Here is a 25,509-nt window from a genome sequence, read left to right as displayed (position 1 = left end):
AAAGCAATATAAGCATGTTACCTGAAGATATAGTAATAAATAACAACAAAATAAAACCAGTGAAACAGCTTGCTCTGGGGACAGGAAATAGGAGAGGAAGGTCAAGGGAGTGGTATTTTTCATTTAGAAAAAGAATTTTTTATAGATCTATTTGATTCTAAACTATGTGAATCCATTTGACTCTATGTGAAACTTTAAGAAATAACAGAACCCCCCACCCCCACACCCCCAGAAATCTAGCATGGTACCTGACTCATAAAAATTCAATAATGTTAATTATTTTATTATTATAATGACAAGAAAGATGACAATTTTTCACATCACCATTACACTCATGCTAGGGATAACAATGCTTCCTCTACTATAAATGCTATTTGATCTTTTTAAAACATGTTATTTATTATGCTTGGAATATATGGGCATGCTTAATGAAATAAAAAATTATAAAACATTCCAAATTTTTTTTTTTACTTAAGCAAAGTATCTAATTTTATACAATTTACACACAACTTTTAACCAATGAAACTATTTCACTTCTTGACATTCAACAATTATAAGACTTTAACTCCCCAAGACATGCACTACAACCACAAAATAGATTCTGTCATCAATATGATGGTCTTGGCATCTTATATATAATGTTTCCACTTTAAATTAAGTCTTATTTACCAAAATAGAAACAGGCTAAGATAATGAACAGGAAGTTTATAAAAAAAGGATACGAACAGCGAATAACAACACTGACATACCAACCTCATTTGTAATGAAAGAAACACAAATTTAAAAAATAAGGTACCATTTTTCACCTATTTTGGCATAGATTAATTTTTTTAAAAAAGATCCTATCTACAGATGACCAGAGAGTATGTAGGTGGGGGGTGAGAGAGTGGTCACACATATAACAATAACTAGAAGTATAAGTTGTACAGCCTTTTTAGAGAATGATTTGGCAATACTTATAGAAGCTCTAAAAATGTTTATTTAATTCCTTTGAACCAATCATTCCATTTCTAGAAATTTACTTTCTTAAGGACATAATTAAACATGTACCTCAAAATGTGGTTACAAGGATATTCAACAAATCACTGCTTATAGTAAAAACTGCAGACATTCAAAATGTCTAACACAGAAGAAAGAATGAGTAAATTGTGGCACACCTCCATTATGGCAGACACTGGGCTTCCCCTAGATGTCATTCCCCCAGACTTTGCCTTAGCTTCTTCCTTACCCAACCCAAAAGTGTCAGAGGTCAACTTTCTCAGTGACCTGATCTGAGTCAACAGAAACTTTGTGGAAATTTTCTGGGGGCTCTTAAGAGGAAAAAATCTTCCTCACTGACAAAACTGAGATGTGAGAGGAAAAACAGCCTTTCCTGCCTTTTAGATACAATTTTTATGAAGATGTGAAGCTGGAAGTTACAGCAGCAGCTCTTACAACCACGAGGGAGACAAGCCTAAGGCAAAACCAATAAGCTTAGGCTAGGCAAAAAAAAGCGTCCTTAATGACACCTCTGAACTGTTTATGTGAGACAATAAATGTCCTTGGTTATTTAAGTCGATTATATTTGAACATTATTACCTCTGGTCAATAGCATCCTGATAGAAACCGTACAACACAATACTTTAGAGTCACTAAAAGTTACGCTACAGCAGTCTATTTATGAACAGTAGATGTACAGTTCAGAGAAAAAAAAATTAAAAATAGTATGTTCCCATTTAAAAAAAGAGTAACTATGTTAATATGGAATCGTTTGCCAAGAAAAAGGTCTGGGAAGATACTCCAGGTTTTAGGGATAGTTACCTCTGAAATAGTTATCTCTGAAAGATAGGAATTCGAATGTTCCCTTCTTGTGAATTCACATTTTCTGTTGCTTTCTAAAATGAACATATATCACTTTAAGATTCTCCCACCAGTTTCTATTTCTTCAGTAAATCCAATGCGATTTTGGGGAGGAAGAAGAGGTAAACATGCATTCTAGTGAGCTATCCTGAACTGGGAGTCTGCCTTTTTAATAGGAAAAGTTGTTTCTTCTTTTTTAAACTGTTTTGTGAAATAAAATTTGATACTCTCAGGCATTTATTTTTTAGTGAATACAGAAGATTACAGTTTTCATTTCCCTTTTTACTTAGAAAATCATATCATGACTTTGTACCATTTCGTATTGAAATTTCTTCTGTGAAGCAAAAACAGTCCCAAAATGAAGGATCTTCAGGGGTCATAGGAACAGCAGATGATATTAAATCATTAAAGGTGAGAATAGTAAACTGCCTCTGGGTTGGTTTAGAATCACCTTGAAATGAAACCTAAAAGGGTAAAAAATTAGATTACCTCAATGTTATACTGCATATTAATCTTATGGTCAATTTTGTAATTAGGAAAATAAGAAATCAGTAATCACATTTCAGCAATATTAAATTATACTTCAATAACATTAAATTACAACACAGTAGCATTTCTAGATAATTGCTTCTACTCCTTATATTAGTGTTGCCAATATAACAAATCAAGAAAAATATGAAATAACCTGATTCTCAAACTTTTTGTAGATAAAAATAACCTGTGGTATTTGTTTAAAATGTAGATTTACTGAGCCACACATCCAAAAATTCTGATTCAGTAGATGAGTCAAAAAGGATCCCAAAATATATAACTTTAACAAGCAGGTGGGTTATTCTGATAGAGAGGGACCACCAGGCAAACTTTTGAGAAATACTCTAGAGGGTGCGTCTGATAAAATACCCATAACCACACAGAGATGCAACACTTCATTAGGAAATGACTCATTCAACACTAAATTTAAACTATATCTTATACTCCGTGATAGAGCCCTTGTTCACAACTCAGCCCAGTGTGGACTGTCTTTAACATTCTATACATTCTACTAAAGATAGTACTTGGGTCTTCTACAGTGCTTTTACAAGGTTAATATCTATTTTATATGATGTAGTTCTCATAACTATGCTGATATGGTTGTTACCTCAACTCTATAGATGGGGAAATTGAGGCTCAGTAAGATCAATCAATTTATACAAGCTTACAACACAGGTTAAATGGTAGACCTGAGCCTGAAACTCAGCCAGGTCTTCTGAATAGTACCCTCACCCTTTTCTCACTATGCCAGTGCTGCCTAAATAGGCTGTCTCCAGGGAAATAAAAAGAAAGTACTGCCATGTGCAGACATTACAAAAAATATAAAGCTCTATGGAATCATAAGGTATTAGCAGAAAGGGTAATGCTGAGACTTCAGCACACAAGGACAGGTAACCTGGGTTGGAACATCTTCAGATTACAGGGGTCAATTTTAACATGTCATTCTTTTAAAAGAAAATAATCTATGAAGAATTTTAATCTTTTTAATCTGTCAAAGGCATGATCTGTAGACTGAGCTTTTTTTCTAAAAGTAATGATGCATACATATTGATCACACTACATTCTCTCATGCAGATTCCCTAAAAATAGTAATAAGCATATAGTTTCAATTATTGTGACATTATCAGTATTCCTTAAATAAATACTTCCACAGAATCACAACTATATGTAGGCTGAGAGTCAAGACCCTAAGGTTTCTTTTTTAAAAAATTTCTCAACTTACCAATTAAATAGCAGAAGAAAGTAAAAATCGATTTTGATTGGAAGAATTGATGTTATGCTAGAATATATCACAAGATCTCTCACATTTTTGACACTTTGGAAATAATTTAGGAGAGTATTATAAAAAGGGGAAGGAGTTCAATTTGACAGATAATTCCATTACTCACTATCCCTCAACTTGGTACCCTTAATATTCAAAGACAGCCCCAATTCACCAGGAAATAAACCACTGTTAAGATGACCAAGACAGTGATTATCTTGAATATCTACTGAATATATGAATACTAGGACAGTACCACCAAAATTTTTTGTCATATTTAAGTGTATTTGAATGTGAAGAAGCAAGTAACATACTTTTAAAACATTTCTGTGAAATCCCAGATGATCTTAAGGATTAGATAATGAACACTTCTAAAGTCTATAATTAAAAAAAAAAATGCCCAAACCTCTAACTTGATATAAACCAAATGATTATTTCCATCAATAAATAACAAATTCAACTTTAATACATGCTTTTTAGAAAAAAATCAGAGAAATCTTAAAATCTTACATCCTGATGTCTAGATCCATTGGGTTTCCTAAGAGCTACTGCAACAAAATGGTGCTCATCTATTTTGCTTTCCTGAAAAATAAAACATAAGTAAATAGAGAATACTAAATATAGAAACATAGATATATTTCTATTTACATTTAAAAAATTTCACTCCCCCCAACCATATACACACATACATACATATATATCTCCACTCCCCCTGACTTGAATAGTCACATATATTTTGGCCCTTTACTCTGTAATATTTCAATATATATTTCCTAATAGGGACATTCTCTCACATAACCACTGTAGTTAATAACTTTGGTAAATTTAACATTAAAATAATACTTAAATCTACTATCTGTACTCCAACTTTTGTGAATTAATCCAGTAATGTCCTTTTATATCATTTCCCCACCTCCAGTACAGGAGGCAGTCTAGGGTCAAGTATTACATTCAGTTGTCACTGTCTTCCTAGCTTTTCTTTTGTCTTTTATGATGTTAGTATTTTAAAATACAAGCCCCATCCCCCACTTTTTACTAATAAACGTTGGCTATTTTCAGTCTGATGGTTCTTAATGATTACACTTATATTATACATTCTTAGTAAGAATACTACATAGATAAAGTATCCTATCTAGAGGCACATCTAGATAGCCATCTGCCCTCACTGGTGATGTTAGTTTTGTATATGCTTAAAGTGTACATTTAAAAAAATTAGATTGCAGCACTGGTTTATAAGCATTTAGTTAACTACATACTACAGCCGATGGAAAATCATGGTGGAAATTCATAGGTAAGACTTAAAAAATATGTAATTTCCTATTTTCCCCTATGTATGAGACAAAGGGGGAGGGGGCTTTAAAATATAATAGACATTGAGGCAGTTACCAGAGAAAAGTATGAACAACTGTTAAAAACTAAACAAAATTTCACCAAAAAGCCACTTTACTAAGGCAGTCTTCCATAAGACATGAGTTGAAATAGGAAACTACAATGAGAAATAGTATTACTTAGGGACTTTTCATCCTTCATCCTCTTCCTCATATCTTCATATGTTAAGATATCCAAATTAGCAATAAATAAATAAATAAATAAAAGAAATTCAAAAGAGATAAATTTAGGAAAACACTTCAAGAGAAGAAAAAATAACTAGCTAAGTATGAGAAAACATTTAATAGGTCAAAGTTTGTTACCGTAAACAAAACTATTCTTTTTGAACATGGTTCTCCCATTCTTTACACTGAATGTATCAATAATATAAACACTAACATACAGAGATGTTTTGGCTATAATTATTTTTGGAAAACAACTTAGATCAGCAGTTTTTGTAGTGTCTGTAAGGCGGAATATTAAGAGGTAACCGTGGGCAATAACTAGTTTTCATCCAGCCTGTCCACTAAAATGCCACTTAAATGCTCAATTTGTTTACTTACCTCATTATAAGCTAAAATTCAATGAGACTGATTTCAAAATATTCACCATATCTACTCGGACCTCATCAACATCACATAAATATGAAATTTGAAAACAGCAAAACTAGGGAAGTTATTTTACAATGACTCCAGTTTATCAAACATTAATATTCGATGTCTCACTAGAATAAAAGTTCTATGAGGTGATCACCTTTCCCTAAATCCTTTCTGCCTAGTACATCTATAATAAATATTAGTTGAAAAAAGAAATGAACCCAGCAAGCTAGCTAGCTAGTTAAGCTAGTACATTCAATGCTACTGAACTTGACTTAATTTTAAGACTTTATAAATTTTCAAAAGTTTCCTAAGCTTATAGTTTTTTTATCCATAAAACTATTGTGAATAACAAAATTTCCTTAAAATCTCCAACAAACCCAAAGGGAGCAAGAATATTTTACTTTTTCAGGAGATAGTTTAGCATTAGATTACAAAGATTAACCTGCTTTAGTCAAATTTTATGTCATTTTCTTAGTATGTATTTTCACCTTATAAACAAAGTAAAATAACAGTTTAAGGTATAACTTAAATCATTCAACTTTTACAATGTTTTCCCAATGGTAAAGTACTAAAGAAAATCTCATAAATGTTAATATATCTTTTTTTTTACATCTTTATTGGAGTATAATTGCTTTACAATGGTGTGTTAGTTTCTGCTTGATAACAAAGTGAATCAGTTATACATAGACGTATGTCCCCAAATCTCTTCCCTCTTTCGTCTCCCTCCCTCCCACCCTCCCTATCCCACCCCTCTAGGTGGCCACAAAGCACCGAGTTGATCTCCCTGTGCCATGCGGCTGCTTCCCACTAGCTATCTATTTTACGATTCGTAGTGTATACATGCCCATGATACTCTCGCACTTTGTCACAGCTTACCCTTCCCCCTCCCCACATCCTCAAGTCCATTCTCTAGTAGGTCTGTGTCCTTATTCCTGTTTTACCCCTAGGTTCTTCATGACATTTTTTTTCTTAAATTCCATATATATGTGTTAGAATATGGTATTTGTCTTTCTCTTTCTGACTTACTTCACTCTGTATGACAGACTCTAGGTCCATCCACCTCACTAAAAAAATAACTCAATTTCATTTATATTTATGGCTGAGTAATATTCCATTGTATATATGTGCCACATCTTCTTTATCCATTCATCCGATGATGGACACTTAGGTTGTTTCCATCTTCTGGATATTGTAAATAGAGCGGCAATGAACATTTTGGAACATGACTCTTTTTGAATTTTGGTTTTCTCAGGGTATATGTCCAGTAGTGGGATTGCTGGGTCATATGGTAGTTCTATTTGTAGCTTTTTAAGGAACCTCCATACTGTTCTCCATAGTGGCTGTACAAATTCACATTCCCACCAGCAGTGTAAGAGTGTTCCCTTTTCTCCACACCCTCTCCAGCATTTATTGTTTCTAGATTTTTTTTTTTTTTTTTTTGCGGTACGCGGGCCTCTCACTGCTGTGGTGGCCTCTCCCGTTGCAGAGCACAGGCTCCGGACGCACAGGCTCAGCGGCCATGGCTCACGAGCCCAGCCGCTCCGCGGCATGTGGGATCCTCCCAGACCGGGGCACGAACCCGTGTCCCCTGCATCGGCAGGCAGACTCTCAACCACTGCGCCACCAGGGAAGCCCCTAGATTTTTTGATGATAGTTATTCTGACTACCGTGAGATGATATCTCATTGTAGTTTTGATCTGCATTTCTCTAATGATTAATGATGTTGAGCATTCTTTCATGTGTTTGTTGGCAGTATATCTTCTTTGGAGAAATGTCTATTTAGGTCTTCTGCCCATTTTTGGATTGGGTTGTTTGTTTTTTTGTTATTGAGCTGTATGAGCTGCTTGTAAATTCTGGAGATTAATCCTTTGTCGGTTGCTTCATTTGCAAATATTTTCTCCCATTCTGAGGGCTGTCTTTTGGTCTTGTTTATGGTTTCCTTTGCTGTGCAAAAGCTTTGAAGTTTCATTAGGTCCCATTTGTTTATTTTTATTTCCATTTCTCTAGAAGGGGGTCAAAAAGGATCTTGCTGTGATTTATGTCAGAGTGTTCTGCCTATGTTTTCCTCTAAGAGTTTGATAGTTTCTGACCTTACATTTAGGTCTTTAATCCATTTTGAGCTTATTTCTGTGCATGGTGTTAGAGAGTGTTCTAATCTCATACTTTCACATGTACCTGTCCAGTTTTCCCAGCACCACTTATTGAAGAGGCTGTCCTTTCTCCACTGTATATTCCTGCCTCCTTTATCAAATAAAGGTGACCATATGCATATGGGTTTATCTCTGGGCTTTCTATCCTGTTCCATTGATCTATATTTTTGTTTTTGTGCCAGTACCATACTGTCTTGATTACTGTAGCTTTCAGTATAGTCTGAAGTCAGGGAGCCTGATTCCTCCAGCTCTGTTTTTCGTTCTCAAGATTGCTTTGGCTATTCGGGGTCTTTTGTGTTTCCATACAAATTGTGAAATTTTTGGTTCTAGTTCTGTGAAAAATGCCAGTGGTAGTTTGATAGGGATTGCATCGAATCTGTAGATTGCGTTGGGTAGTAGAGTCATTTTCACAATGTTGATTCTTCCAATCCAAGAACATGGTATATCTCTCCATCTATTTGTATCATCTTTAACTTCTTTCATCAGTGTCTTATAATTTTCTGCATACAGGTCTTTCGTCTCCTTAGGTAGGTTTATTCCTAGATATTTTATTCTTTTTGTTGCAATGGTAAATGGGAGTGTTTTCTTGATTTCACTTTCATATTTTTCATCATTAGTGTATAGGAATGCAAGAGATTTCTGTGCATTAATTTTGTATCCTGCTACTTTACCAAATTCATTGATTAGCTCTAGTAGTTTTCTGGTAGCATCTTTAGGATTCTCTATGTATAGGATCATGTTATCTGCAAACAGTCACAGCTTTACTTCTTCTTTTCCAATTTGGATTCCTTTTATTTCCTTTTCTTCTCTGATTGCTCTGGCTAAAATTTCCAAAATTATGTTGAATAAGAGTGGTGAGAGTGGGCAACCTTGTCTTGTTCCTGATCTTAGAAGAAATGCTTTCAGTTTTTCACCATTGAGGATCATGTTGGCTGTGGGTTTGTCATATATAGCCTTTATTATGTTGAGGCAAGTTCACTCTATGCCTACTTTCTGCAGGGTTTTTATCATCAATGGGTGCTGAATTTTGTCGAAAGCTTTCTCTGCATCTATTGAGATGACCATATGGTTTTCCTTCAATTTGTTAATATGGTGTATCACATTGATTGATTTGCATATATTGAAGAATCCTTGCATTCCTGGAATAAACCCCAACTGATCATGGTGTATGATCCTCTTAATGTGCTGCTGGATTCTGTTTGCCAGTATTTTGTTGAGGATTTTTGCATCTATGATCATCAGTGATATTGGCCTGTAGTTTTCTTTCTTTGTGACATCCTTGTCTGGTTTAGGTATCAGGGTGATGGTGGCCTTGTAGAATGAGTTTGGGAGTGTTCCTCCCTCTGCTATATTTTGGAAGAGTTTGAGAAGGATAGGTGTTAGCTCTTCTCTAAATGTTTGATAGAATTCGCCTGTGAAGCCATCTGGTCCTGGGCTTTTGTTTGTTGGAAGATTTTTAATCACAGTTTCAATTTCAGTGCTTGTGATTGGTCTGTTCATATTTTCCATTTCTTCCTGATTCAGTGTTGGCAGGTTGTGCATTTCTAAGAATGTCCATTTCTTCCAGGTTGTCCATTTTATTGGCATAGAGTTGCTTGTGGTAATCCTTCATGATCTTTTGTATTTCTGCAGTGTCAGTTGTTACTTCTCCTTTTCATTTCTAATTCTATTGATTTGGGTCTTCTCCCTTTTTTTCTTGATGAGTCTGGCTAATGGTTTATCAATTTTGTTTATCTTCTCAAAGAACCAGCTTTTAGTTTTATTGATCTTTGCTATCGTTTCATTTCTTTTTCATTTATACCTGATCTGATCTTTGTGATTTCTTTCCTTCTGCTAACATTGGGATTTTTTTGTTCTTCTTTCTCTAATTGCTTTAGGTGCAAGGTTAGGTTGTTTATTCGAGATGTTTCCTGTTTCTTAAGGTAGGATTGTATTGCTATAAACTTCCCTCTCAGAAATGCTTTTGCTGCATCCCATAGGTTTTGGGTAGTTGTGTCTCCATTGTCATTTGTTTCTAGGTATTTTTTTTATTTCCTCTTTGATTTCAGTGATCACTTCGTTATTAAGTAGTGTTTTGTGTAGCCTCCATGTGTTTGTATTTTTTACAGCTCTTTTCCTGTAATTTATATCTAGTCTCAGAGCACTGTGGTCGGAAAAGATACTTGATACAATTTCAATTTTCTTAAATTTACCAACGTTTGATTTGTGACCCAAGATATGATCTATCCTGGAGAATGTTCCATGAGCACTTGAGAAAAATGTGTATTCTGTTGTTTTTGGATGGAATGTCCTATAAGTATCAATTAAGTCCATCTTGTTAATGTATCATTTAAAGCTTGTGGTTTCCTTATTTATTTTCATTTTGGATGATCTGTCCATTGGTGAAAGTGGGGTGTTAAAGTCCCCTACTATGAATGTGTTACTGTCAATTTCCCCTTTTATGGCTGTTAGTATTTGCCTTAGGTATTGTGGTGCTCCTATGTTGGGTGCATAAATATTTACAATTGTTATATCTTCTTCTTGGATTGATCCCTTGATCATTACGTAGTGTCCTTCTTTGCGTCTTCTATTAGTCTTTATGTTAAAGTCTATTTTGTCTGATATGAGTATTGCTACTCCAGCTTTCTTTTGATTTCCATTTGCATGGAATATCTTTTTCCATCCCCTCACTTTCAGTCTGTATGTATCTCTAGGTCTGAAGTGGGTCTCTTGTAGACAGCATATATATGGGTCTTGTTTTTGTATCCATTCAGCCAGTCTGTGTCTTTTGGTGGGAGCATTTAATCCATTTACATTTAAGGTAATTATCGATATGTATGTTCCTATTCCCATTTTCTTAATTGTTTTGGGTTTGTTATTGTAGATCTTTTCCTTCTCTCGTGTTTCTTGCCTAGAGAAGGTCCTTTAGGATTTGTTGTAAAGGTGGTTTGGTGGTGCTGAACTCTCTCAGCTTTTGCTTGTCTGTAAAGGTGTTAATTTCTCCATCATATCTGAATGAGATCCTTGCTGGGTAGAGTAATCTTGGTTGTAGGTTTTTCTCCTTCATCACTTTAAATATGTCCTGCCAGTCCCTTCTGGCTTGCAGAGTTTCTGCTGAAAGATCAGCTGTTAACCTTATGTGGATTCCCTTGTGTGTTATTTGTTGTTTTTCTGTTGCTGCTTTTAATATGTCTTCTTTGTATTTAATTTTTGACAGTTTGATTAATATGTGTCTTGGTGTGTTTCTCCTTGGATTTACCCTGTATGGGACTCTCTGTGCTTCCTGGACTTAACTATTTCCTTTCCCATATTAGGGAAGTTTTCAACTATAATCTCTTCAAATATTTTTTCAGTCCCTTTCTTTTTCTCTTCTTCTTCTGGAACCCCTATAATTCGAACGTTGGTGCGTTTAATGTTGTCCCAGAGGTCTCTGAGACTGTCCTCAGTTCTTTTCATTCTTTTTCTTTATTCTGCTCTGCAGTAGTTATTTCCACTATTTTATCTTCCAGGTCACTTATCCGTTCTTCTGCCTCAGTTATTCTGCTATTGATCCCTTCTAGAGTATTTTTAATTTCATTTATTGTGTTGGTCATCATTGCTTGTTTCATCTTTAATTCTTCTATGTCCTTGTTAAATGTTTCTTGCATTTTCTCTATTCTATTTCCAAGATTTTGGATCATCTTTACTATCATTATTCTGAATTATTTGTCAGGTAGACTGGCTATTTCCTCTTCATTTGTTAGGTCTGGTGGGTTTTTATCTTGCTCCTTCATCTGCCGTGTGTTTTTCTGTTTTCTCATTTTGCTTATCTTACTGTGTTTGGGGTCTCCTTTTTGCAGGCTGCAGGTTCGTAGTTCCTGCTGTTTTTGGTGTCTGTCCCCAGTGGCTAAGGTTGGTTCAGTGGGTTGTGTAGGCTTCCTGGTGGAGGGGACTTGTGCCTGTGTACTGGTGGATGAGGCTGGATCTTGTCTTTCTGGTGGGCAGGTCCACGGCTGGCAGCATGTTTTGGGGTGTTTGTGGACTTATTATGATTTTAGTCAGCCTCTCTGCTAATGGGTGGGGCTGTGTTCCTGTCCTGCTAGTTGTCTGGCATAGGGTTTCCAGCACTGTAGGTTGCTGGTCATTGAGTGAAGCTGGGTGTTGGTGTTGAGATGGAGATCCCTGGGAGATTTTCGCCGTTTGATATTACGTGGAGCTGGGAGATCTCTTGTGGACCAGTGTCCTGAATTTGGCTCTTCCACCTCAGAGGCATAGCACTGACTCCTGGCTGCAGCACCGAGAGCCTTTCATCCACACGGCTTTTTTATGAGAAGAAATTCTGCAGAATCATGTCAGAAACTGAGGGAGGAAAGTGAATGAAGACAAAAAAGACCCTTTTCCTGCAATCCCTGGCCTCCTGGTATGAAGACACTAGGACAACATTCAATATTTCTACTTTTTAAAGCACTTCCTTTCAAAAGCAAAGAATTTCTGTTTCATCTAATTTCATCATTTGAAACTTTTTGGTGGTAAATTTAACTTTCCTAAGAGAAACCAGTTACGAAAATTGAGAGCCTATGAAATCATGAGATTCCTCTTGGCATAAGAATTCATATTTCTTCTAGAGTATTAATTTTCCAGGTGTGAGATACAATACTCAGGTAAGTGGAAAATCCTTTGGAGGATTTGTTGTAATAAATAATGGATTCTTGATGATGTCCACGCTAGCATTTTAGGTCTACAACAGATACAATGCTAAGTAAGATACTGCCCCTGCCTTCAGGGAGCTCTGGGAAAGTAAAGCAAGTAGAGAAGTACAAAGATTATGAGGCAAAATGTGGTATGTTGTAAGAAAGAAAAAAAAAGCTTGGTCTTAAATGAAATAAAGAAAAGGCTCCTGAAATGGATTTAAATTGTTCAAGGAGAAGGCAAGGTGGAGATTGCGGCAGGGTGGATGGGTGGGTGGTGGTGAGGACACAGAAGAATTGAAACAAATATAAATACAAGAGGGTTGGAGATATTTAAAGAATATCAGATAGCAGGTTGTGATTTGGCTGCAATGTGGAGTGTATATAGGGAAACGACGGCCAAAAATGAAGAAGGATGAAGCAAAATAATGGAAGAGGAACCCAGTTAGGAGGCTACTGCATTAGTCTAAGTTGGATGTAAACAGTGCCCACACTAAGTATTTTCAGAGGGGAGCATGTCACTGTTTAAAATTAGAGGGTTTGGTATAACAAGGGGAGGAGGAGGGGAACTTAAAATGGGTCTGGGCTTTCTTAATCCTGGATGACTGGATGGTGGTACCATCAAAAAAAGTAAAGTTAGAAAAAGAAAATAACTTGAAGGGCAATTATTATTTTGACTTATCTGCAGAATTTGTGGTGTCTGTGTAGTGTTCAAGGAGAAGTACATAGCAGTGAGAAATAGGAGTCTGAAGAGTGAAAGAAACTGAGTTAAAGGTTTGGTAGTCATACGCAGAAAGGTAGTGTGCTTGAAACTGCTAATTGTGAGAGTGGATTCATGAAAACAGTAGAGGCCTGGGAAAATGTCTATAATTAGAAGGTAGCAATGAAATGTACTTCTTAAATATAAGAGTTTTAGGGTTCAGTCTGTTGTCTTCTTTTCTATATACTTCTAGATGGTTTCACAGACTACCTTCCACTAACAGCTCTCGTTTAATGACAAGCCTATTCTTTCCTTAAAGCTCTCAGCTTCTATTTCATAGCTAAACTCTCATCTTGAATGTTATTCAAAACACTAAGCAGATTTTTTTAAAAATACTCATTTGCTTTATAATTTTCATTTCATATTCTTCTTTTGAGTCTCCAAGTAAATAAACACTCCTTTTTCTCCCAGGATGCAGAATTTTACCATATGTCCTATGATGGCACTGTCCTTTAGTTCTGCTTAAATGAGGATAGTATCCTTAGCCTTCTGCACCATTAATTTGTGTGCCAATAGATACCACATATCCACACGTGCAGTCTAGACCCTATTTCTGGTATTCTGCAGGCATTCTTTTAATGCTGCCTGCAGGAACAGGGCTATTTTTTCCACTTAGCTTATCAATTCTCACACTAGGAAGAGAATCTATGAGTCTGAAGTAGTTCAGTTATTCACTGGCTATATGCATTAATTAATGAAAACTACAGTCTCTGACATGTACTATTTCTAGGTATTTGTCCCACCTCCAACCCAGGTAACAGTACTTTCTAAAATACCTTTAAAGGTACTTTCTAAAATACCCTGTGTGCTTACATTTAGTCATCAAATACTTATGGAGAAAAAACCAAGCCATGGGGCTAATCATGTTTGGCTATGACTCTGTTTCAAGAAGTTGTGTCTACACAGTACAGAAAGGAGAGAAGAGCAAGATGGCTACAAAGTTGTCCTGTGCAGAGGTTTCATTTGGAGTTACCCATGAAAAGTAGGGAAGGGTTGAAACTTCTTCCTACCTTGTTTTCAGTTTACTAAAGCAGCTGGACTCTACAGAGTAGGAACAGAAGGCAACTTATTCTCTCTCACCATTTCCCTTTAAACAAGTTCTGACAATTCATTTTTCTCTTTCCCTGGACGAAATCTTGATCAGATCTCATAAATGACATTTCTGGTCATTCTCAGTATCGAATTTTCTCTGAAAAATGTTTGATCCAAATTAAATTTTATTCTAATTTCATAAGAAATTCTTCCTCCCACTATCCTAGCTCAAACCTAATTCAGGGTTGGAAGTCTCCAATAGGGAAAGGAAGTGATTTCCTCTCTTCCTAACTGCAGATGCTCCCTCATTCACTATGCTGCCACCTCTAGTTCTTCTAGTGTGGGTGAATTTAGTGTGTATGAGTGAGAAAGGAAAAGACTGAATAAAAGGGAGGAAAGGACAGTGAAGATCATTCACGCCACGGTTGTACACTGAAATCATAGCCCTTCCTCAGCTGCATACCTAAAGACTGGTTCTTTATCTTGTGGGGGTACTTGGAGATGCCCAGACGGGAACCTCCCATCTGTTTCTTGACTCTAGGTATGCCTCCCCTGGCTCTACGTTCATCATTCTCCCCTCAAACCCTGGCTTCTGGCTATCCATACCACCAGATTCATTCTGTTAAGTTCACTCTCCCCTTCCAGGCCTGTTTATAGTATAAAAATAATCCACACTTAAATATATGCATCTAACATATATTATTTTTATATTTTTCTAACTGGTACACTGAATGGGTAAAACACCCAGGTACATTCAGTAAAGAATTTAATTTTTCTTCCATAGATGTCTTCAAATATGCCCTGCTGGATCTCCCTTCCCACCTTCTGAACAAGCCCTTAGACAAACCCCATAGCTCTTCAGTCACTTTCAGCTTAAAAAAAAAATCCCATTTCAATTCTTAGAACACATTCTTCTCCTTGGCCTCACCTTGCTCTTCTGCTCTGGTTTCCTTAAGGTAAGGTGGCAGAGAGGAAAGGGATGGAGGAAACAGGCAAAGTAATGATCAATGATGTTGTAATCTAGTTTTTAGAACTCTGGGTCATATCAAGTATCCAAATGCTGGCTTAGTGAGCATCTGAGGAATTTTCAGAGAACTACTTCCAGTTCCTTTGTCCCGTACCACTGCCTGGAACTAGCAGTGCATTTAACGGCTGACTTCTTGTAATTCTTACCCTCATCAATTAATACACAGTAGAATGCACAATGCCTCTTTTTGGAATTCCTCTTGGGTAGGGTCCTTTCAAGACACTTCAGGCCCATTTTCCACAGCATCTATTTTGGTCCACAGGAACTCAGACATCTTTGTCACCCAAAACGTTTAAGCACAGCTGGCCCAATCACTGACTCTTCCCTCCTCACCCTGCTACTAGGCCTACTCCATCTGGCACCACAAAGGATTTCCCCATGAATGAAATGGCTGACGTTTGCCCCTTTCAGTATGAATTATTTTTTTAAACAAATGTATTAAAAAATACAGTATCTTAATATAATATAATTTACTTTTTAATTCATAGAATCCCTACCTTACATGGTATGTTAGCAGTTTTGACACAACTCTCTTTCTCAAGATACTTTCTGCCCTTGGATCCTCCTAACAGTACTTTCGTATTTTACTTCTTACCATTTTGGTCATTCTTTCTTATTCTCCTCCCCACTCCACCTTTAAAAAGTATTCTCAGGACTCTGTCCTTGGTCTTTCTCAATTCTACCTTAGGTAATCTCATTGCCGCAACTGTAAATCCCATGGCTTCAACTACCATCCACGTGTTAATGATTATGATTTTTTCCCTTTAGCCCAGCCTTTCATTCTATTCGCCTGCTTGACAACTTCACTTAGATGTTTTTATGGTATCTCAAACTTAAATCCCACTTGTTCTCTAGTATTCAGTATCTCAACAGATGGTCATATAAGTCACAGAATTGATCATAACATCTTTATCACCTCACTTCCTTAACCTCCATATACCATCATAGACGGAACATGGTTTTAAAATACAATTCTGATCTTACCACTCTCTATTTAAACCTTGTTAAATTCCCTTGAGAAAATTAGTAAACACCTTCTATTTTATCCATTCATCATGAATTCTTTATTCTGGATACTGACTTTCTCTGTACACAATTCTGATGACTATGGGAACAACCACATTATAATACAATCCATTTGCTGGGCTCTGGACACTTGATACAAGTTGTAACACACTTCCTTGGCTACAATGATTGGTCAAGAGATAAGCATCTAACACCCAACCTAAGCCTTTCTCCAGGGCTTATAGGGCTTGAACAGAAAGGGAGTTCACCAATCTCTTAGGGTTTTTAAACTACAAACTGTTACACATAAGAGTGGTAGGCAGTCATGTTTCCTGCCACACAGACCAGATAAAGTTAAGAAAGCTGGTGTACAGAATGAGAAATGTGGGTGGGAGAAAACTAAAGCCAGGAAGGCAAAAGTAAAAGATAAAATGAGTTCTGAGTTTTCCAGTCCCTAATTCTAGCCAATTCTGAAACCTGGTTATATGAATTACTCTAGTAACCTACAATAATGTCTTTTTGGCTAAAATGAATTTGTGTTAGGTTTTTCTCACTAGCAACCAAGAATTCCTAGTGACAAAAACCAAATAAAGAAAGAGACCAAAATATTAACCAACCCATAATGCCCTACATGATATCATCAGCCTAACATAGCATCTCTCTCAAATCCCCTCAACACAGTACACTGGCAAAATGGCATCCTTTAGTTGTTCATACACACAAAGCTGTTTTATTCCAGGGCCTCTTTTCCCTTCTCTTTTACTTAATGCAATATGACTTATCTTTCAAGTATCAGCTTAAATGTTATTGTGCTCAGAGTATCCCTGACTTTACCTTCAGAGCACACAGACTGGATTCCAAATGTGTCTAGTTTCAATGACTAGCCTCCCCAAGTTAAGCGTATGCTCACATGCACAAAATAAGAAAATGCTTATAGTTATAGCAATTCTGATAAATCTCTTACCTCAAATGCCCATTCTTTTTCTTCTTCCCCATCCAGAAACAAACGTGTTTCTTTATAAACTTGGCCTATATCCAGGTTTAATGGGGATATATCAAATTCAAGCCGCTGCAATTCAAATCCTAATCCAACACCTATTGCTTTTATGAAGCTTTCTTTCAGTGCCTAAGATACAGACAGACATTTTCTCTTAGAGCTTTAGTAAATTGTTCATAAAATCTACTGTCCCCAAAACATATGGATTTTTAATTCTTTACTACTTTACAGCTATAAGCTGTTTATTTTTACCCTTATAGTAGCATGGAAACAAACCAGTTGTGAGAACTTAAGACAAATCATTTAAGCTCCCTTTGCCTCCATTCCCTCATGTATAACATGTAATAATAGTAGTACCTTACTAGTGGGGTTGTTATGATAATTAACTAACTTATGAAGGGCTTACAATAATGTTTTCTGGCACATAATAAATATTATATGTTAAATAAGGTCTCATGTGTACGAGATCCTTTAAGACAGAAAACCTTATTTATAAATACTGATAAACTGTCTTGTTTTTAGCTTTAAGAGTATCTTCTAGTTGAGCATTAAATATATGTTAAATTTTCTTAAATGTCATTAGAATATAATAATGTGTACATAAAAATCATGAAGTTCCCAAGTAATGACTTATTTACTTCAAACACTGTATGAACTACAGGTTTACCATAGGACTTTTGCTCCTGTTTTTAGCAAAGATAATGGAATCAACACAGGGGCTTACTCTCAAAACTAGAAAGAAATTATACCCAATTCCTATAAAACATATCCAGCTGAGTCCATTCATCCTTAAAGCTTCTGATTGTTTCCCATTCTTTGTTGGTAAACTTTCTTTTCATAATATGAAAAAATTCTGGAATTGAACCACGACCTGTCAATTGAGGAAACAGAGAATTACCAAAATTATTAGACAGCGCATAAAAGAAAACTATAGTCCAACTTTACTTTTGAATACAGTCACAATAACCCTAAACAAAATATCAGCAAATCAAAATAAGCTGAGAGAAGGGTAGCTTAATAGAACAGTGAAATTCTGTGAATTATTAAATAATTAAGGAGAAAAAAAATATGGTTCTATATAGATGCTCACCAAAAATTTGATAAAATTTAGCAGCCAAGCTATTATAAATCTTAAATAACTAGGGGAAATTTCCTATATATGAGAGAATATCAGAAATCCAAAACAAGTACTCTTAAAATAGAGCAATAGTATGCTGGGGTTTAAAATTTTGCTTTGCCATTTCACAGGAAAATCAGGGAACAATTTCTTTACTATAATTTTGGGGGAACTGGTAGAAAGCTAAGGAGTGTTCTTTTATCCTAAGTTATTAACATGACTGGAAAGTTAATATACACTTACTTCCTTCACAATAACTGTTTTTAAACATGTTTTCTAATATGACTTTTCCAAACAAAAACAGATTTTAATTTCTGTTCTATTGGCTCATTTTTTAAAAAATCTCAAGTATATCCTTAGCTCCACTGTTCCATAGACAATAAAATTTTACATAGCATCCTAAAAATGAATAGAACTCAAAGGATCTGACTCCCAGAACTAAGACACAAATTAAAATATATGGTATGTCTTTCATATATTTTTTTCAAAATATTATAATTATGTGTTTGTCTTATCTTTACTACTAAACAGAAACCTTCTATCATCATTCATTTACTTATTGTACAAGTATGTAGAATGTGTACAAATACTATACCAATATGAATTGACCTAATGGTTAAAAACAAATCAGTCATGGTTCTTAGCCTCACACAATTACAGCCTAATTGGTCAATCAGAAAGTCTGGCAACAAGGTAGGTGAATCACAAATGTTTACTATATGAATAAATGTACATTAACTATTATGTGGTAAATTACTCCTAAATGCTCTATTGCCCTGTATCCTTAGTTCATGATTGCATTACTTCCAGTAAGCCTCTTGAAAGTAGTCCCTCTGCAGATTCTGTTAACATAGCTTGTCTACTCCGCAACTCCCATTTCTAAAATACTCAACTCCAAAATCTGACATTCCCAACTGGCTGCAACCATAGCATGTCTGGAAAGAAGAAATATGTCAATTCCCCTACTTAATGCTTTACTGGCATTTAACAACTAACTAACCCCATGAGAATTCAACATTTAGAACGACAACTATATCATTCACTCTAAAAATACCCAAGTGCTCGATGCCAGGAATATCATGATAATCAAAACAGACATGGGTCCTTATGTTCATAGAGAGTTTAAAGTTTCTCTTACAGTAACCAAGTACCTTTTCCATAGTTACCTCAAGGGTAGAAAATATTAAAAACGAGCTCTCCCACAAAATCGTCTACAATTCCCCCACCATCCCTACTTCAAAATGGTCAAAACAGTCTCCTCTTGTTTACCTAGGAAATATTTCTAATGACATTCCAGTGATATGTGGTTCTTCACTTCACTTCTTCACTTCCTTGTTTGTTTTCAAGTTCAACAGACTCATTTAATTAATCTGTCTACTCTTTAGTCCTCTACTATTCGTAAGAAAGATAACTTTACAATCCATTTTTATTAATCAACTAATGTTTATTGTTTGTATCTGTTCATATTAATGTTAAAAGGCTATTATTTCCTAAAAGCCCTGCAAAGCTGTAAAGTCATTTCACGCAACAGCACTGAAATATTAAACTGGGACCTTAGGAGTTCCAGGGCAGGGCAGGAGATTCTTACCCTTTTGGGTCTATGAACCCCCTTTGATAGTCTGGTGCTTATTCCTCAAGCCCCTTAAATAAAGACTGTCTTATTAAAATGCAATGCATCACTAGTACATACTGGCTTGACAGATAAAACACTAAAGAAAGTAAAGAAAGCAAGCTTGCAAAAGTTATAAAAGTAAATCTGGAGATTTTAAACACTGGGAGCACTATACCTACATAAATTGTAAACTGTTTCCTCTTGAACAGATTCGGGTACAAATAGTGTAAATAAGAACAATGAGAAGAACAGCTACCTTGGATTTTGGAAGACAGCATTATATATTTTGAGTGGAATTGTAGTTTTAACAGAATACTATCCAAAAAGCCTAAAATTTAAAAAGATATGCCTGTTGTCATCTATAGTGTCATTATGTTTGTTGGTTTCTTCAAGTTATAATTCCATAACCTTCAAGAAACCCCCTGATTTTTACATAAATATGATGGGGCAATCGAAGAAAAAATTTAAATATTCACACTAATAAAAAAAAACTCATTTAACATAAAAAGCAATCTAGCACAACCACTGGAAAAGAATCATAACTGATCATGTACAGCTTAAAAATATCCGATATGAGTGTGTTTTCATATACTTTTGAGAGCATCATATCCCACAAAATAAGAGATTGACAGCAACAGAAAAAGATGACTTTGTAAATATTCAGCCAAAGACAACAGCGCCACATTGTGGCATTATGGTGAAAATACACAGTGAATGAGTACTCTGTTAAGGACTTAGTTTATCTAGGAAATTGGAATTAAAAAAAAATCAGTAGGAAATACCAGAATAGTACGTTTGCCCCTCAAACTAGCTGAGACAGCACAATTATTAGACACATAAGTTGGCAAAGCCTCCTAATAATACCAACACATATTCATGTCTATTACAATATTTGATTTAATAGACATATAAGAACTTAAGTTAAAAAAAGATAAAGATAAAATAACTGAGAAACTTACATAGAACCACTAACCAGGTTTAGAAAAGCCAGATCCCTCATCTTATAGCTTAATCTTTAGGGAAAGCAGCACTAGATATTAACTAAGTGTTCTGCAATGATCAACTAACCAAGGTCACAGAGCAACTAGAAAGTTTATTAAACAGAGTAGTAACCTACAACAAAATAATTTATAGAGTTGAGCCTTGAACAAGGCGGGTTTGAACTGTGAGGGTCCATGTCTTCCAAAACTCATGCCCACACAGAAACTAAAAATGTGACCTTATTTGGAAATACAGTCTTTGCAGGTGCAATCAAATTAGGATGGATTAAGGTGGGTCCTATATCCAATGACTGGTGTCCTTATAAGGAGAAACATTTAGACACGAAGAGAGAATACAGGGAAAAAGGCAACATAACAATGAAGGTAGAAAGTAAACTGATATAGCTACAACTCAAGGAATGCCAAAGATTGCCAGGACACTAGGAAGAAGCAAAGAAGAATTCTTTCCTGGAATCTACAGAGGTAACATGGCCCTGTCAACACTTTGACTTCTGGCCTTCAGAACTGTCAGAGAATAAATTTCTGTTTTTTTAACACACCAAGTTTTTGGTACTTTGTTAGGAGCCCTAGGAAACTAATACAGTCATGTACACAATTTAATTCATTTATACAGACACACTCATATACTCTTAGCTTTAGTGTTATACCCCTGGAGTCAAATGTTCAAATCCTGGCTCTAACACTTCTTTACTATTATTTATTTAACTTCACTATGGCTGTTTCTTAAGCTATAAAATAGGGAAAAAGAGCTGGATAGTTTAAGAAATAAACATATAAAGGGCCTGGAGCTATTAAGTACCAAATAAATGTTAGCTCTAAGGCTATTGTGGTAGTTGTTTTATATATATATCCTCTTTTGTGAAATGTTTTATCAAGTCTTTGTCCATTCATTACGTAAGTCTTTCTTTTTTTAAGGTTTTTTTTTTTTTTTTTTTTTTTGCGGTACGTGGGCCTCTCACTGTTGTGGCTTCTCCCGTTGCGGAGCACAGGCTCCGGACGCGCAGGCTCGGCAGCCTTGGCTCACGGGCCCAGCCACTCCGCGGCATGTGGGATCTTCCCGGACCGGGGCACGAACCCGTGTCCCCTGCATCGGCAGGCGGACTCTCAACCACTGCGCCACCAGGGAAGCCCTAATGTATTTTTTAAAAATTAATTTATTATTTATTTTTGGCTGTGTTGGGTCTTCGTTGCTACGTGCCGGCTTTCTCTAGTTGATGTGCGCAGGCTTCTCATTGCAGTGGCTTCTCTTGTTGCGGAGCACGGGCTTCAGTAGTTGTGGCATGTGGGCTCTAGAGCACAGGCTCGGTAGTTGTGGCGCACGGGCTTAGTTGCTCCGTGGCATGTGGGATCTTCCTGGACCAGGGCTCGAACCCATGTCCCCTGCATTGGCAGGTGGATTTTTAACCACTGTGCCCATTAGGTAAGTCTTAAGTGACTTTTCTATCAATACTTACAAGTATTTTAAATATTAACAATATTAACCTCTGTCTGTCTTATTTGCCCCAGTTTGCGAGAAGAGATTTAATATAAAATCAATTACATATGCTAACTTTGCCCGTTCTTCTTATCTTTGTAAGTTTAAAAGGCATCCTTCTTTCAGAAATCTGGCCAAATATACAATTCTATTGTGTTCTAGTAATTGTTATTAAAATTTAATTCTAATTAATTCTGTTGTACACTGTGTAACAAGGATCTAATGGCTTTCAGACAATTTTACTCATGAAAAAAAAAGCTGATGGGTTACAATCTTTCTTTTTGTTGGCTCTATAAATTACATCTAATATAGTGTTTCCCAAACGCTAATAGGTCTAACAATCACCTGAGAAATTGTCTGAATATAGAATCCTTGGTTGTATCTAAGAAATTCTAGTTGAAGAGGTCTGGGAGGGTTTCAATGAACCTGCATTTTTTTCAAGGAACCTGCATTTTTAACAGGCATCCTGGCTGATTTTAATATCCTGGCCACCATTTCAGAAACACCATTCTATACATATAACAGTAATAACTATCACAACCACCTTAGAGCTAACATTTACTTATTAAGTACTTAATAATTCCAGGCACTTTACATGTTTATTCCCAATCTAGCCAATGCTAGTGGTGGTATGACTGTTGAGCCATCAGTATGTAAAACATATACACACAAGTTTTAGGGGAATTAAAGATTTAAATGTTAAAAAAAAAAAAGTGCAATTTTAGAACAAAATCTAGGAGACTCTATAACCTACAGTTGGAGTAAATCTTTTACCAACTTATTTTTTTTTTAAATGAGACAAGAGTTCAGAATTTATCAAGGAAAAGTTAGATATATTAATTAAATAAAAGACAAAATTCATATGGCAAAAAATACAACCAAATTCAAAAGATAAACAAATAATAGAGTGGGAAAATAGTTGTAACAGATTTGGTCAATGAAGTGTCAATATCCATAATACATAAAGAGCTTTTATACATGGATTAGAAAAGATTAATAAGTAGTTCACAGAAGAGCAAATTCAAGTAGCTAACAAGCTACCCTAGTGATTAGTGTAATGCACCATTTAATAAATAATCTTTAACCGCTGAATTGAAATATTATGTATAAATACTGGGCACTAACCTTTAACCCTCCTAGCTGTCTATTCTTTTGCTAACACCACACTCTTTTGTTTACAATGCCTAATATAAAAAATTGTTAAGGCAAGTTCCCTCTCACTAAACTTTGTATACTCTTCTTAGATATCAGTTCCTTCACAAAAACTTTAAATTCATTTAACCCAGTTCCATGGAATTTTTCAGATTTTGTACTTGCAAATCCTTAAACAGGTATCAATAAAATCTAGTATTGAGAGGTCATATATTATAGAATGCAGTGTCTAAAAATATAGGCTTTGAGGTATGGGTTCAAATCCATGATATGCTACTTTTCAGCTTGGTTGCCTTGGGCAAATGTCTTAACCTACTCCATAAAATAACAATAACTTATAACTTAGGCTTAAGAGGGTGAAATAAGATAATGCATAGAAGGCATTTAACACAGAGAAGTTGCTCAATAAATACTAGTTCTATGTTGTGATCCCACTCAAATCCTCTGCACAGTGGAAAAGACCCATCCTGTAACTTGGAAAGGGGGAAAACTACCTGCCAGTAAAGACCTGGTTTTCCAGCAAGTTCAGAGCACAAAGAGAAGTGTGACTTATTTAAGCTGCTTGCTGGCTGTAAATCTCCAAGTTAAAAAAACACAAAAAACAAAAAACAACATTTTGCACATCCTGCAAAATGCAGATCCAAAAAGAATGTAGATCAGCTTAGAATGTAGATCACAAACAATAGTGGAATACAGATCTTCCTTGACTTACGATAAGGTTACGTCCCGATAAACGCATTACTAAGTTGAAAATAGTTTAGGTCAAAAATGCATTTAATACCCCTAACCTATGGAACATCACAGCTTAGGCTAGCTTACTTTAAATGTGCTCAGAGCACTTACATTAGCCTACAGGTGGGCAAAATCATCTAACACAAAGACTATTTTATAATAAAGTGTTGAATACCTCATGAAATGTACTGAATACTGTACTGAAAGTGAAAAACAGAATGGTTGTACTAGTTGTTTTACCCTCGTGACTGTGTGGCTGACTGGGAGCTATGGCTCACTGCTGCTGCCCAGCATTATGAGTATGGAATGGCATATGGCTAGCACAGGAAAATGTCAAAATTCAAAATTCAAAGTATGGCTTCTACTGAATTGCTTTTAAACCATCATAAAGTTGAAAAATTTTAAGTTGGACACTATAGACTGTAGCAGCAACAAAGTTGGAAACCGAATCTGATGGATGCAAATGCAGGAGAGAAGAAGCTAGGGAGATAAATGCAGGGTGAGGAAGAAGACTCGAAGGAAGAACTATTTTAAATCACAACTCACTGATGAGAATAGTTTATATTCCAACTAGAATCTGATATGAATATCATTTTTCACTGTAGTTGCATAACCACTTTTTAATTTTTCAACAAATTTTAGGAATATTTTGTGTGAAACTGAGAACTCCTATTATTTGTACATTCAATAAATATTTACTGAGCACCTGCTATGTGCTAGACACCCTGCTAAGTACTAGGTATACTGTGGCAAAAACAAAACAAGCATAGCTCCTGAACTTATTTAATGAAGGAGAACAGATAATAATCAAATAGCTAAGTTATAATTACAAATGAGAAAGGCCATGAAGGAAAACAAGATCAGGTGGTCAGGAAAGTCCTTTCTGAGGAGGTACTCGTACTGGCTACTTCTCATCCTTCATGTCTAAGGTACTCACGAAAGAGTGGGGAGAAGAACAGGCAGAGCGATCAGCTTTTCTGAAATGACCTGAACAGGAAAAAGTCTACTACATTCAAGGTAATAAAAGATGAGTATGGACAGAAAATAGTGAGCAGAGAGCAGCTAAAAATGCAAATGGAGAGATAAATGAGAATAAGACGATAAAATCATGTTAAAGGGACTGAATTTTATTATGAACCAACCTAAAAGTTTTAAGAAAATTGCTTTAAGGAAATTTTTAAAGACCACTCTAACTCTGTACCAAGA

General features: G+C 35.7%; 1 protein-coding gene across 1 annotated transcript in view; it reads right to left on the bottom strand.

The window, feature by feature from the left end:
* Positions 1-262: 262 nt before the first annotated feature.
* AASDHPPT (aminoadipate-semialdehyde dehydrogenase-phosphopantetheinyl transferase) overlaps positions 263-25,509 on the bottom strand; it is a 31,512-nt gene continuing 6,265 nt past the window's right edge. Inside the window, 4 exon segments of the mRNA XM_033413433.1 lie at positions 263-2,303; positions 4,142-4,213; positions 17,183-17,344; positions 17,965-18,086. Of these exon segments, the coding sequence (XP_033269324.1) occupies positions 2,139-2,303; positions 4,142-4,213; positions 17,183-17,344; positions 17,965-18,086 (521 nt within the window). The 3' untranslated portion in view covers positions 263-2,138.

This window comes from Orcinus orca, chromosome 8 (assembly GCF_937001465.1).
Source record: "Orcinus orca chromosome 8, mOrcOrc1.1, whole genome shotgun sequence".
In the NCBI taxonomy this organism is placed as follows: Eukaryota; Metazoa; Chordata; class Mammalia; order Artiodactyla; family Delphinidae; genus Orcinus; species Orcinus orca.
Note: the sequence above shows the minus strand (reverse complement) of the source record. Positions and strands in the feature narration are given on the sequence as shown.